This window comes from Engystomops pustulosus, chromosome 2 (genome assembly GCF_040894005.1).
Source record: "Engystomops pustulosus chromosome 2, aEngPut4.maternal, whole genome shotgun sequence".
NCBI lineage: Eukaryota > Metazoa > Chordata > Amphibia > Anura > Leptodactylidae > Engystomops > Engystomops pustulosus.
In genome coordinates this window covers 18049499-18061040 of record NC_092412.1, presented here as the reverse complement: position 1 = coordinate 18061040, position 11542 = coordinate 18049499, and the positions used below count along the sequence as shown (strand labels likewise).

General features: G+C 43.8%; 1 protein-coding gene across 1 annotated transcript; it reads right to left on the bottom strand.

The window, feature by feature from the left end:
- Positions 1-1586: 1586 nt before the first annotated feature.
- Positions 1587-2510, bottom strand: LOC140117017 (odorant receptor 131-2-like). The gene has a single exon (XM_072133448.1). The coding sequence runs from the start codon at positions 2508-2510 to the stop codon at positions 1587-1589; it is 924 nt and encodes a 307-aa protein (XP_071989549.1).
- Between the last annotated feature and the right edge of the window lie 9032 nt (positions 2511-11542).

The window sequence follows — 11542 nt, the reverse complement described above, 5'->3', positions numbered from 1 at the left end:
AGTGTCAGCATTTACCAGTCAAAAAAAGAAGACCCTGATGTTCCTGTTCCCTTCCATCCCATTACCTTTGGGTTGAAAGTCACATTCCTTATATGCTAACTAGGCTCACCGCCATGGGCCGTGGGACATCGTAGACATCCAAATCACTCCACATGATGATTATCATTATTTTCTTTATTCTCCAATACAATCTTAGCACTGAGTATGAGGTATTTTTGGGGAAAAAACACTTTATAATAACCAATCACACGTCAAAGACAGCAACTACATAGACAGCCTGAAAAGACAAATCTTAAAATTGTAGGAATAGGTGACACTATGGCTGGCAAACCAATATATCTATTTCAGAAGGAAGAGATTCCCAGCTGTACAATGTTTTGACCTGGTTGGGTCTCCTCAGTACAATGTAGGGAACTGGTTTTGCAGGGTGAGAGGCTTGTGACTAGGGTCGGGAAGTAAGAGTTCCCCTTACGTAGACTGTCATTTAAGCCTGCCGTGTAGGCGTGTGGAGACTTGTAGCCATAGACGCTCCACTAGAAGAGACCCTAGTCAAAAGTCTTTTACTCACCCAAACCAGTTCCCCACGCTGTACTGAAGAGACCCAACCAGGTGGAAACATTGTACAGTGATGCCTACATTTGATCATTCTGGAATAGATATACTGGTTTGGTTGTAATCCCGTACCATCTCATTAGGCTTCCTTAAGGTCATACTTGATGTCAATGAAGCTGCATCACATGACAGCTAAAAGAGGCGTGGTTTTCCTTATCCCATCCTGGAAAACATATTAACATAGAAATAGACCATATTACCATATACCATATACAGAAGCATGTTCATAGCTAAAAGGGGTTCAGAAGTAACAATCTCCTATAGGCACGTTGCAAATGTGGTCCAGAGGTCACTTTGCCAAATATTACAGCAACATTGGGAATAGCACATAGTAGGGATTTGAAGGTGGGTGACTTTTACAGATTTTGCTATGAGACTGTGAAGCTTCCAATTATACCTCTCCGCAGTAGACTGTATGATACCTAACATGAAAGAAAGTAGCACTACTATTACTAAACCAAACATACAAAGATATGTGACTCTAAAAAGACAGCAAGAACCCTGTGATGTAGAAAATGAGGCAATGTTGGCTGGCACTAATAACCACTTCATGGCTATTTATGTGGGTATCTTGACATGACTCATAGTACAGTATTATTTATGTATTTCATCCTGACATTTTAGGAACCATCCATCTGTGATCTTATGGGTACACTGTACTTTCTTGAAGGTACCATGACTGGCACTGTCTTGGCACTATTATTTGCATCTTGAAAGATGGAGACATGTCTCAGTTTTTCTTGGTCATCCAAAGAACATGATCCCCCGTGAAGGTACTTCACACAACTTTTATTAAAAATAAAATGAAAAAGATCAATGTTTTAAGGGTTTTATTCTCAAGGCCTTCATCAATGAAACCAAAGAAAGTCAAACAATAGATCCTGATGTGTGCCATAATACGATTTTGGTAGTGTCCTTCTTTGTTGACATCTTTGAAATCATAAACAGTGGTAGATGTTTAAAAACCTGGACGATTAAAGGTTCCTAGAATACATCTTTTTGATGCACTTGTTAAACACCTCATCCCTGAATCCATAGATAAGAGGGCTGAGGAGCCTTGGAAAACACATGAACAACAAAAAGTTGGCCATGGTCAAGGTGCCAACATAATCTCCACGATAAGACTCTGTAACTGAAGTGGTTAGTGACATCATGCATAAAATGAGCTGAAATGAGTGAAGTATAAGAGTTCTGCTAGCCCTGGAGGCAGACGATTTACCAGAACCACTTTTCCGAGCCACCAACATGACCTTGATGTAGGTGAATAGTATGACGAAGGCCACCAAAAAAAGACTACTAAAGTAGATGGAGGATCTTAAGGTGTTCTGCAAAGGCTGAACAATAAATCCTTCTTGTTTGCATAAGAGTTGGTTGGAGTAAAAATCATTCTGAACCAAACGACTAAAGATAACAAAGTCCGCTACACCTGGGAGGAGACCAACAAGCCACATCACCATCATGATGGAATATGTCCGTTTGGCAGTACATAAAATGACATGTTTAAGTGGAAAGCAAATTGCTATGTATCTCTCCAAAGCCATGACCGCCAGGTTGTATGGGTTGACCCTAAAACTACTGGTGGCTAGGGTGAGGAGGAAATAACACATGGGCACTTGAATATAAAGGTTAAACAGAAAGGCCAACGAAAGGAAAAGAGTCAAGATGAGGTACAACGTGTCATTGATGAGCATGTGCGCGAAGAGAATGTAGCGGGAATTGTCTCGTACATGAGGGGTGGTGAAGTAGACTATGAGAAGAACTGTCATAAAATAGAGGAAAATGCAAAAACAGAAAATTGTTATGACTGTAAAGATTAATCTTATGATTTCAAAGGTTTTAGCCGTGAAGATGGACATCTGGGTGACGTTGTTGTAGAGAACTGTCGAATTTACCGTCATTGTGGCAAGATCTACGAGAGTCCTATAAAACAAAGAAAATGAAGAGGATATATCAACTTAAAATATCTATAAGATGAGAAATTAAATAAAAGTACAAAGGACCCCGATGAAAAGAAGACGTGACCTAAAGATTGCCTCCCAATATGGTGCTTAGATGGATGGTGAGGCAGTTCTTTGGGTTTGAATCTACATCATATAGAAGATCAGGCTTTAATGTAGAAGGGATGGACACACTATGACAATTCACTGATTTGATTTAGTTTTACTTCTGAAGGCCTTGTCTAAAGGTTCCCTTGGTTTTCCAAAATGAATACTTATACAGGAGACCACCATGTTACTACTTCTGGAGACCTGTCAAATGATGGCAATGCAGGAGGCAGCCAAGAGCCAACCCCAATCAATTGTTGCCAGTCAACAATATTACTGACCATTGAGCATGTCCTAAAAAATGTTAGGATTCATCTACTGAAAGGCTACAATTTTATCTACTTTTACATCAAAACATTTAGTGAGTTAAAGTCCAACTCCTTCAGAAAACTTTCTTCTTCCAAGGAATTTTTTTTTTTATTCTATTCTCCATCTTGTTTGAGTCCTCCCGAATTCAGTAAAAGACAAACATAGAATATACTACTTATCCTCCACACTCAATGGGGGTCATTTACTAAGGGCCTGATTCGCGTTACGTGTTTTTCCCTGTATTGCCCCGGGTTTTTGGCGCACGCGATCGGATTGTGGCGCATCGGCGCCGGCATGCACGCGACGGGCGGCGTGGCAGAACGAAAACCCGACGTATTCGGAAAAACCGCCGCATTTTTAAAAAAAAAGTGTAGCTCGTCACGCGCTTACCTTCACTCAGCCTGACTCGGTGTACTCCAGTGCGTTCCGATGCTCTTCCGCGTAGCAGCCACATCTGGTGGACGTCGGAGGAACTGTCTTAGTGAATCGCCGGAAGACCCGAATCCACCGCAGAGAATGCGCCGCTGGATTGCGAATGGGCCGGGTAAGTAAATCTGCCCCAATGACTCTTATCTATGTGACTTTTTTTTGCCTTCTTCTAAAACATATCAAGTATCTTGCACTAAGCTTTGTTATAACCCACTACTGTATCTTATATTCAAGACTTACCGTATATACTCGAGTATAAGCCGACCCAAGTATAAGCCGAGGCCCCTATTTTTACCACAAAAACATGGTAAAGCCTATATATTTTTTACTCGAGTATAAGCCGAGTTTGGGTTTTCAGCACATTTTTTTGTGCTGAAAAACTAGGCTTATACTCGAGTATATAAGGTATCTGGCTCTGCTTCCATCCCTTCAAATCTTCTTCTCCGTTCGTCCAACATACAAGACCTGGAGAAAGCTCTAAAAGCCGACCAAGATATCTATTACTTATTAAGGCTTGTTTTTTGCCGGATTTATTGAATTTTTAAGGGCAACCTTAAGTTCATATATTTTTTTTCCTTTAATATTTTTTTAAAGGGAATCAATAAATTTGTCCCATACTGTGCCCATTAAAAAAAAACCCACTACCAGATGGAATAAATGCATGTCCCAATGTAATACTTACAGAGGAGAGTTTGGCAAGGTGCAACCAGTCTCAAGTTTCTTCTTCTAAGTGTCAGTAGAAGGGAAATGTTGCAGAAAATAATAATCAATGTAATCTAAGGAAGAATCATGAAGAATGTAGATAGGAAGAGTATTTCATAGTAGTGGAGATTAAGCAGAAGCCTGGACCACGGTCCTCGTTGGAAGGGGGTCAGTTCCTTGTAGTTGATGGTGGTCTATATTCTCCTCCTACATCATTGGTGATGGACCTGGCAGCTATGATAAATTATTGAACCCTTTTGGAAACTATGCACATATATATGATTCCAGCCAGATCTCTGGGGCAGTCTTGTGTCGTGTACTGTCTATAATTATGGCTGACAGCTCAGTAATTATCTGGTTAATTAGTCCCTTGCTGTGTTATTACAGACCCTGAAGACCTCAGTGGTGATCCAGGTTCACAGTTCATGCTACATTACTGTGCATGGATAATAAAGGTAATTGAAGTGACATTAAAGCTGAAGTAGCAAAGCCAAGTTAATAGATTGTAAGCTCTTGTGAGCAGGGCCCTCACTCCTATTCTCTGTAATGTCGTATTTATTTAGTTTTTACCCCATTATTTGTAAATTTCGTAAGTTATTAAATTGATGACTAGCAGTTGGGAAAAAGGTGTAATGTAATGATGACTCATAGAACCCCGTGTCCCGGATCTTTTGGTCGGAGCCCCGGATCTCGCCTGGTCAGCAGGACATTTGTCCCGCGGCCTGGGCATTCCTCGCCTCTCATCACGATCTGTATCCTTAGGAGAGTACCAAAAGGCAAAAAACAAGTCCTTTAGGACACTTCCTCAGGGAAGACGGAACGCGTGGGGAGCCCTCCACCCCCTCCACTACCATTTGGCCGCTCCACAGACTGACTTATGCTGACTGAAACACTGTGGTCCTGTGTGTAATGTATTATGGTGAACTTTACCGATTTCTTGTACTGCATATGCAGATTGATTATACTTACCTTTCTGATATCTTCTGAATAAGTCAGAGCACACAGTTAGGCATTCATTTCTTGACTTTGGCATTTGTATTATCTTTTGTGTGAGGGGGTGTTGTTGATTTATACCCACCAGTATAATCAACATTGTGTTTCATACATGTACTTGGTACATTTTTAAATGATTTTATTATTGAGTCTTGTCCTTGTATATTATATGTGTGACCCAATAAAGATTATTTTCTATCTTGTGCTACATGTTTGCCATATGACACACTCTCTTTCCTTTTGGTACTCTCCATAGTTGTTTATGGTGTGTTGGCACTTGCCACATTGTATTGGGCTGTGCAAGGTTTTTGTTGTGATTGTCATTGATCTGTATCCTTAGGACACAGATGGTGATGAGAAAGTGTACATTTCTGCTTTCCCCTGCAGGTCCTGTAGCCTCCGGGAGAATATTACTAGCCGGAGGCTGCAGGACCTGTGATCATCTCTTGATCACATGACCAGCAGGGGAAGGCAGTGAACAGAGCTGCACTACTTCACTAGTTAGGGGGAAACCTGATAGGAGATAAGAGAACTTTGTGGGGCACATTACTGGGGCTAACTGTGTGTGGCATGTTACTGGGGGTAACTGTGTGGGGCACATTACTGGGGGTAACTGTGTGAGCACATTATGCAGGGTAACTGTGTGAGCACATTATGCAGGGTAACTGTGTGGTGCAAATTACTGGGGGAAACTATGTAGAGCACATTTTTTTGGGCATGTTCAAACATGGCACTAGGACCGGCCTCGGTTTTATCTCCTATAATTTTCCAGTGAAATGCATGCGATTGGTAATGAGCACCTGGTTTCTTGTATTGTTTAACTCCTTAAGGACGCAGCCATTTTACAGCTTAAGGCTCAGCCCCATTTTTTAGATTCTGACTTGGTCGCTTTATATGGTTATAACTTTTAACACTTCTGATTCTGAGACTGTTTTTTCCCCACATGTTCTACGTCATTTTAGTGGTAAATTTTGGCTGATGAGTTTTGCGTTTATTTACAAAAAAAGAAAAAATGATGAATTTTTTGAAAGATTTGCCATTTTCGATTTTCAAAATCATCATCACGTTTTCAGGCAGATCGATTTACCACCTAAACAAGTTGCCGAATAACATTTCCCACGCGCCTTACAAATCGAATATCGGTTTTCCGTATTTTCAGAATTGACTATTTTGGGGATAGTTACTGTTTTGCATGAAATTTTACATATTTAACATCAAAACCCCCCATATAACCAACCCATTTTCAAAACTGCATCCCTCAAACTATCAGAAACAGCTTTTAAAGAAGATTGTTAACCCCTTGAGATCTTCATAGTAATTACATCAAAATGGAGGTGAAATTTAGAATGGTCAAATTTTGTCAGATTTAGTTCATTTAGCCCTAAAATTTACACTTTTGCAAAAGATAAAAAGAGAAAACCCACCATACAATTTGTTCTACAATTTCTCCTGAGTGCAGAGACCCCCCACATGTGGCCGTGACTTGTCTTATGGGCGCACTGTGAGGCGCAGAAGAGAAGGAGCGCCCTGCAGCTGCCAGGATTTTAGTTTGCTCATTGGCCCTTTTGTAGGCTATAACATTTTCGTTATTGGGGCCATGTCATTTTTTTTGCTGGGTGAAATGCTTTTTCCAGTGTTACCAATTTGGGCTTGGTATCCCCTGTTGTTGAAAATTTAGGAATATTTTTTTGATCATGTTATCTTTTTCTATGGATACCAGACATGAATATTTTTTCTTACATTTTACTAAATTTGCCAAATAAAACCCTAATGTGGAGAAAAATCTATCATTTTTGCATTGCCGTCTTCCAAGTGGCATAACATTGTTACTTTTTTGGCTACAAAACCAATTGCATTTTTTGTGGGATTCAATAGGTAAAAATCATAATTTTTGGCGTTTTTTTTACAGTTTTTTTTAACGCCGTTCATCGTGCTGGTTCAATAATTATTTACTGTTATTCTACGGGTTGTTACGGACGTGGTGATACTATATATGTGGGGTTTGTGTTATGATTTAGACTTTTTTGAACATTATGGGGCACATTCACTTACCCGCTCCAGTCGCGATCCTGCAGCGCGTTGTCTGACGTTGATTCAGGTTTTACCGGGATTCACTAAGGTCGTGCAACCGATATCCTGCAGGTGTCGCTGCTGCGACGAGGTCCGCCGTAGTTCTCCTTGTTCTTCCCGGTGCATGTAAGTGCTGATCTTGCGACACATTTATTTTTTAAATTCCGCGGTTTGTCGGAATCCATCAGGTTGTCCGACGGCCACGCCCCCCATTTCTTTCGCGGCGCCGACGCGCCACAATCTGATTGCGTGGTGATTCAGCTCAAAACGCCGCAAATCGGAAATATTTGGGAACACCCGACGGAATCGCGGCCACAGGACCATTAGTAAATGAGCCCCTATGGGGCTCATTTACTAAGGGTCCGAATCGCGCATTTTCGTATGGTTTCGTATATTTCCGATTTGCACCGAATTGCCCCAGGATTTTGGCGCACGCGATCAGAGTGTGGCGCATCGGCACCGGGGTGCATGCGACAGAAATCGGGAGCGTGGCCGTCGGAAAACCCAACGGATTCGGAAAAACTGTAGAATTAAAATAATTATTTGTGTCGCAAGAATAGCACTTACATACACCGGGACGAAGAAGGTGAACTCCGGCAGACTTCAGCGCAGCAGCGGCACCTGGTGGATATCGGGCGCATGGCCTTAGTGAATCCCGGCAGAACCTGAATCAACGTCGGAGAACGCACCGTGGGATCGCGAATGGAAGGGGTAAGTAAATGTGCCCCACTATGTCTATTTATATGTTATGGGGCTTATGGGCAATTTATTTCTTACTTTATTTTTTATTGAATAACATTTTTTTTTTTTTACTTTTTCAATTTTTCCACCATGGGACATGAACAAGCAATCATCTGATTGCTTGTTCATGATAATATCCTGCAATACTGATGCACATGCATAGGCTGACACTGTGCCTTTAAGATGACGTCACAGACGCCATCTTTGAGGCAGTGTCTACAGGCAGAGCTTTGGGGTCCTGATCGGACATCAGGGTTGCCATAGCAATGATCGGCGCCCCCCAAAACGGTGCAGGGGGGGGGCGATTGTGGGGGAAAGACCCCCCAAAGGCATGTTGAATGTCACCGTTGCGCAGACTGCGGTATTTAACGGGTTAAACACCTGCGATCGGAGCCCACTCCGACCGCGGGTGTTACACTGGGGTGTCGGCTATTAGTTATAGCTGGCACCTCGTGTGTCCCGATGCCAGTTCGACTCAGATCTTGAGCTGAACCGGCATCAGCGCTGCATCCGATATATATCGTACGCTGAGAGCCAAGAGGTTAAATCCAAGGCAAACATGTGAGTGCAGCCTTACAGTATTTGGGGAAAGTGTTAGCACCATGATAACATGTCAGGGAACCAAGATAATGAGGAACATAGGGTGTGGTGATGCGTAAGCCTAATGGAGAAGATGGAGGACACGTCATCTGCAATCACTGGATTAGTTGGGATTTCTCCTGTGTTGACTGTAGCTGTATATAACGTCAGTAACATTGTTATTGGCACAACCAAATGTGAGGGGGTTATGTACAGGAGCGGCCATTGCTGTAAGTGTGATACATGTGTCCCAGATGCTCTGCAGTATGTACTAGTGATAGTATAGAGTCAACCTCTGCTCAAAAAAATTATTTAAAAATCCATAAAAGAGAATAAATCACATAGCGAGGCTAAGACTTTGGGCAGCCTTGTCCAAAGTTCACCAGGACTACCAGACTTCCTCTTCCTGTACAGCCCTTACCACTTCCTCCTCTGTAGATGTCTGAACAACTTTTCATGCTTGTACAACACAATAACTTTCTCCGGTCATGCATCACCCACCCTTAGCTCCCTTCATCCCCCTTTCAGCCTTTCAGCTGTTTCTTGCAATCTCATGCACATGGCTGCGTGTGCAATATGGGCTGAAAAAAGGGCAAAGTGACACTCTGTTTGATGCCCGATTGCAGCCCGAGTTAAGGGTCACCCCTTCCATGTCCAACGTGAATACGGGCTGAAATATGGCCTGCACAAAAGAAGTCTATGGCACCAGAGAGCTAGCCACAGTTTATGTGGATAGATCAAAGCTAAGAAATTCAGTCATATGTATGAGGGCTGAGGAAGGTTGGATGTTTCTCTCCTGCTTACAGATGTAGCATCTACTGGAAGATTTCTGTAAATTAGAAAGAGAAAGGGCAATGGAACCCTGTTCTCTCTCCTTAATTCCAGATAGTCCTAGTATTGTCCAATATGCTCCAAAACAAGACAGAGGATCCAAGCCACAGCCTTTTCAACGCTCATGCTTTGCTCCTAGAACTCGCCAGTCCAGATGGCCACTTTGCGAGTTCTGACACCTATTTGCTGCACTAGGGACACTCCATAGAAATCTAGCACCAGCCAGTCAATTCTTTCCGACTTGGCCTACCATAGCATGGACCTGTCCAGGAACCATCAGAGCCAGTCCCTAAAGCAGGAAGGGCTTCCCTCTGTAGAGTAGGTTTTTGCAAGCCTATTGCGCCAGTGCCAGTCCACTGCATCCACAAGGCTTTCAGGGATCAGAGATGCAACATTGGGAAAGTGGGGGCATTTAAGTGCGATATACCAATATACCCACCATACAGTATGCATGTATATTCCAGCTCTACACGGGATCTGAAGAACACGCAATGATTTCAGCAGAGCAAAACTTCAATTTTGATTGTAATGGTTCACATGATTTGTTTTTTTTTTCCATCTGGCCCAGACAACCATGTTAGCTTCTTCCATCCTTGGCTAGTCTGAGCTATGAGAAATCCTATTGCCTGCAGCTACCACCATTTCGTTTTTTTGTTGTTGACCATTTGCCCCTATTACTTTGTGTTTATGCTGTACTTCACAGATCATGTTGTCCCAGATGTGCTCCGTTGAAAAATGATGTCCACAGATGTTCCCTTTTAAATTTTTTAATACTGTACCCCGAAATGTTCTCTCTAGGTGTAATTCCCTTATTTGTATTACGCCCCCAAGTTCCCCGTTGCATTTCTACAATCCGTCATTGCCTGTTTATATGTAATTGGGGCAGATTTACTTACCCGGTCCAGTCGCGATCCAGCGGCATGTTCTCCGGTTCTGCCGATTCGGGTTCTGCCGGGATTCACTAAGGTCGTGCGCCTGATATCCACTAGGTGTCCCTGCTGAGCTGAAGTCCACCGGAGTTCACCTTCTCCTTTCCGGTGTACGTGAGTGCTATTTTTGCGACACAAATTTTTTAAAAAATTCCACGGTTTTTTGGAATCGGACGGGTTTTCCGACAGCCACGCCCCCGAATTTCTGCCGCGTGAAAGCCGGCACCCATGAGCCACAATCCGATCGCATGCGCCAAAATCCCAGGCCAATTCGGTACAAATCGAAAATATTTGGGAAACCCGACAAAAATGCGCGATTCGGACACTTAGTAAATGATCCCCATTGCTCCTAGCACCCAGTTTTTCTGGTTATTAGTTTCCCTGGTTTGGAAAACCTCTGTCACGGTTACACCCGCGATCCTCGGTACGGATTGAGGGTGTACCCATGCCTGCTGCCGCGGTCCCCGCTCCCCCAGCTCTCACTTACCTCTCCTGGCTCTGGCCTGCACTCTTGCTCCCAGCGTGTAGGCCGCATGCTATTTCCATGCAGTTGTGTGCTCCTGCCACTAGAGGGGGCGTGCGCAGACTTCTCCCAGCCTTAAAGGGCCAGCGTCCTCCTTATTGGCTCTGACATTCCTGGCTCGGCTATATAGCCTGGCGACTCCCAGCATCCCCTGCCGGATCTTCATGTCCTGTTGCTGAAGTGAAAGCCCTCCGTGTTCCCAGGCGTTTCCAGACGCCTTTGTGGATTCTGTGATTCCTGTGTTCCCTTGTTCTGTGTTAGTCCTGTGGCGGTCCTGCAATCCTGTGGCGGTCCTGCAATCCTGTGGCGGTCCAGCTGTCCTTCAGAGGTCCTGCCAGCCAGCTGTCCTTCAGAGGTCCTGCCAGCCAGCTGTCCTTCAGAGGTCCTGCCTGCCTACCTTCCCGTGGTCCTGCCTGCCTTCCCGTGGTCCTGCCTGCCATCTGTGGTCCCCTTGTCCCTACCTTGGCTGCCACCGTGGGCCTAGTCGCACCCGTGGAGCAACCTGGTGACTCCCCGCCGCAGCAAGTCCATTCTGCTTTGCGGCGGGCTCTGGCGAAGACCAGGAGTTCACTTAGACTCCGCTCCCGGGTGTGGCTAAGGTTGTTATCTCCCGCGGTGGTCCAGGGAGTCCACTTACTTAGTCCTAAGGGTCTAATCCCCATAGACTGTGACAACCTCTTTGTGAATGCTATCGATTCTTTTCTCATTTGGATGATTGTCATCAGGAATGTCATCCTATGCTTCACTCCTTCCAGCCTCCACTGCTCACAAAAAGTAAA

Bases quoted from the DNA above. Each gene is read 5' to 3' on its own strand.
- LOC140117017 (XM_072133448.1), bottom strand. From the start codon at position 2,510: ATGACGGTAAATTCGACAGTTCTCTACAACAACGTCACCCAGATGTCC.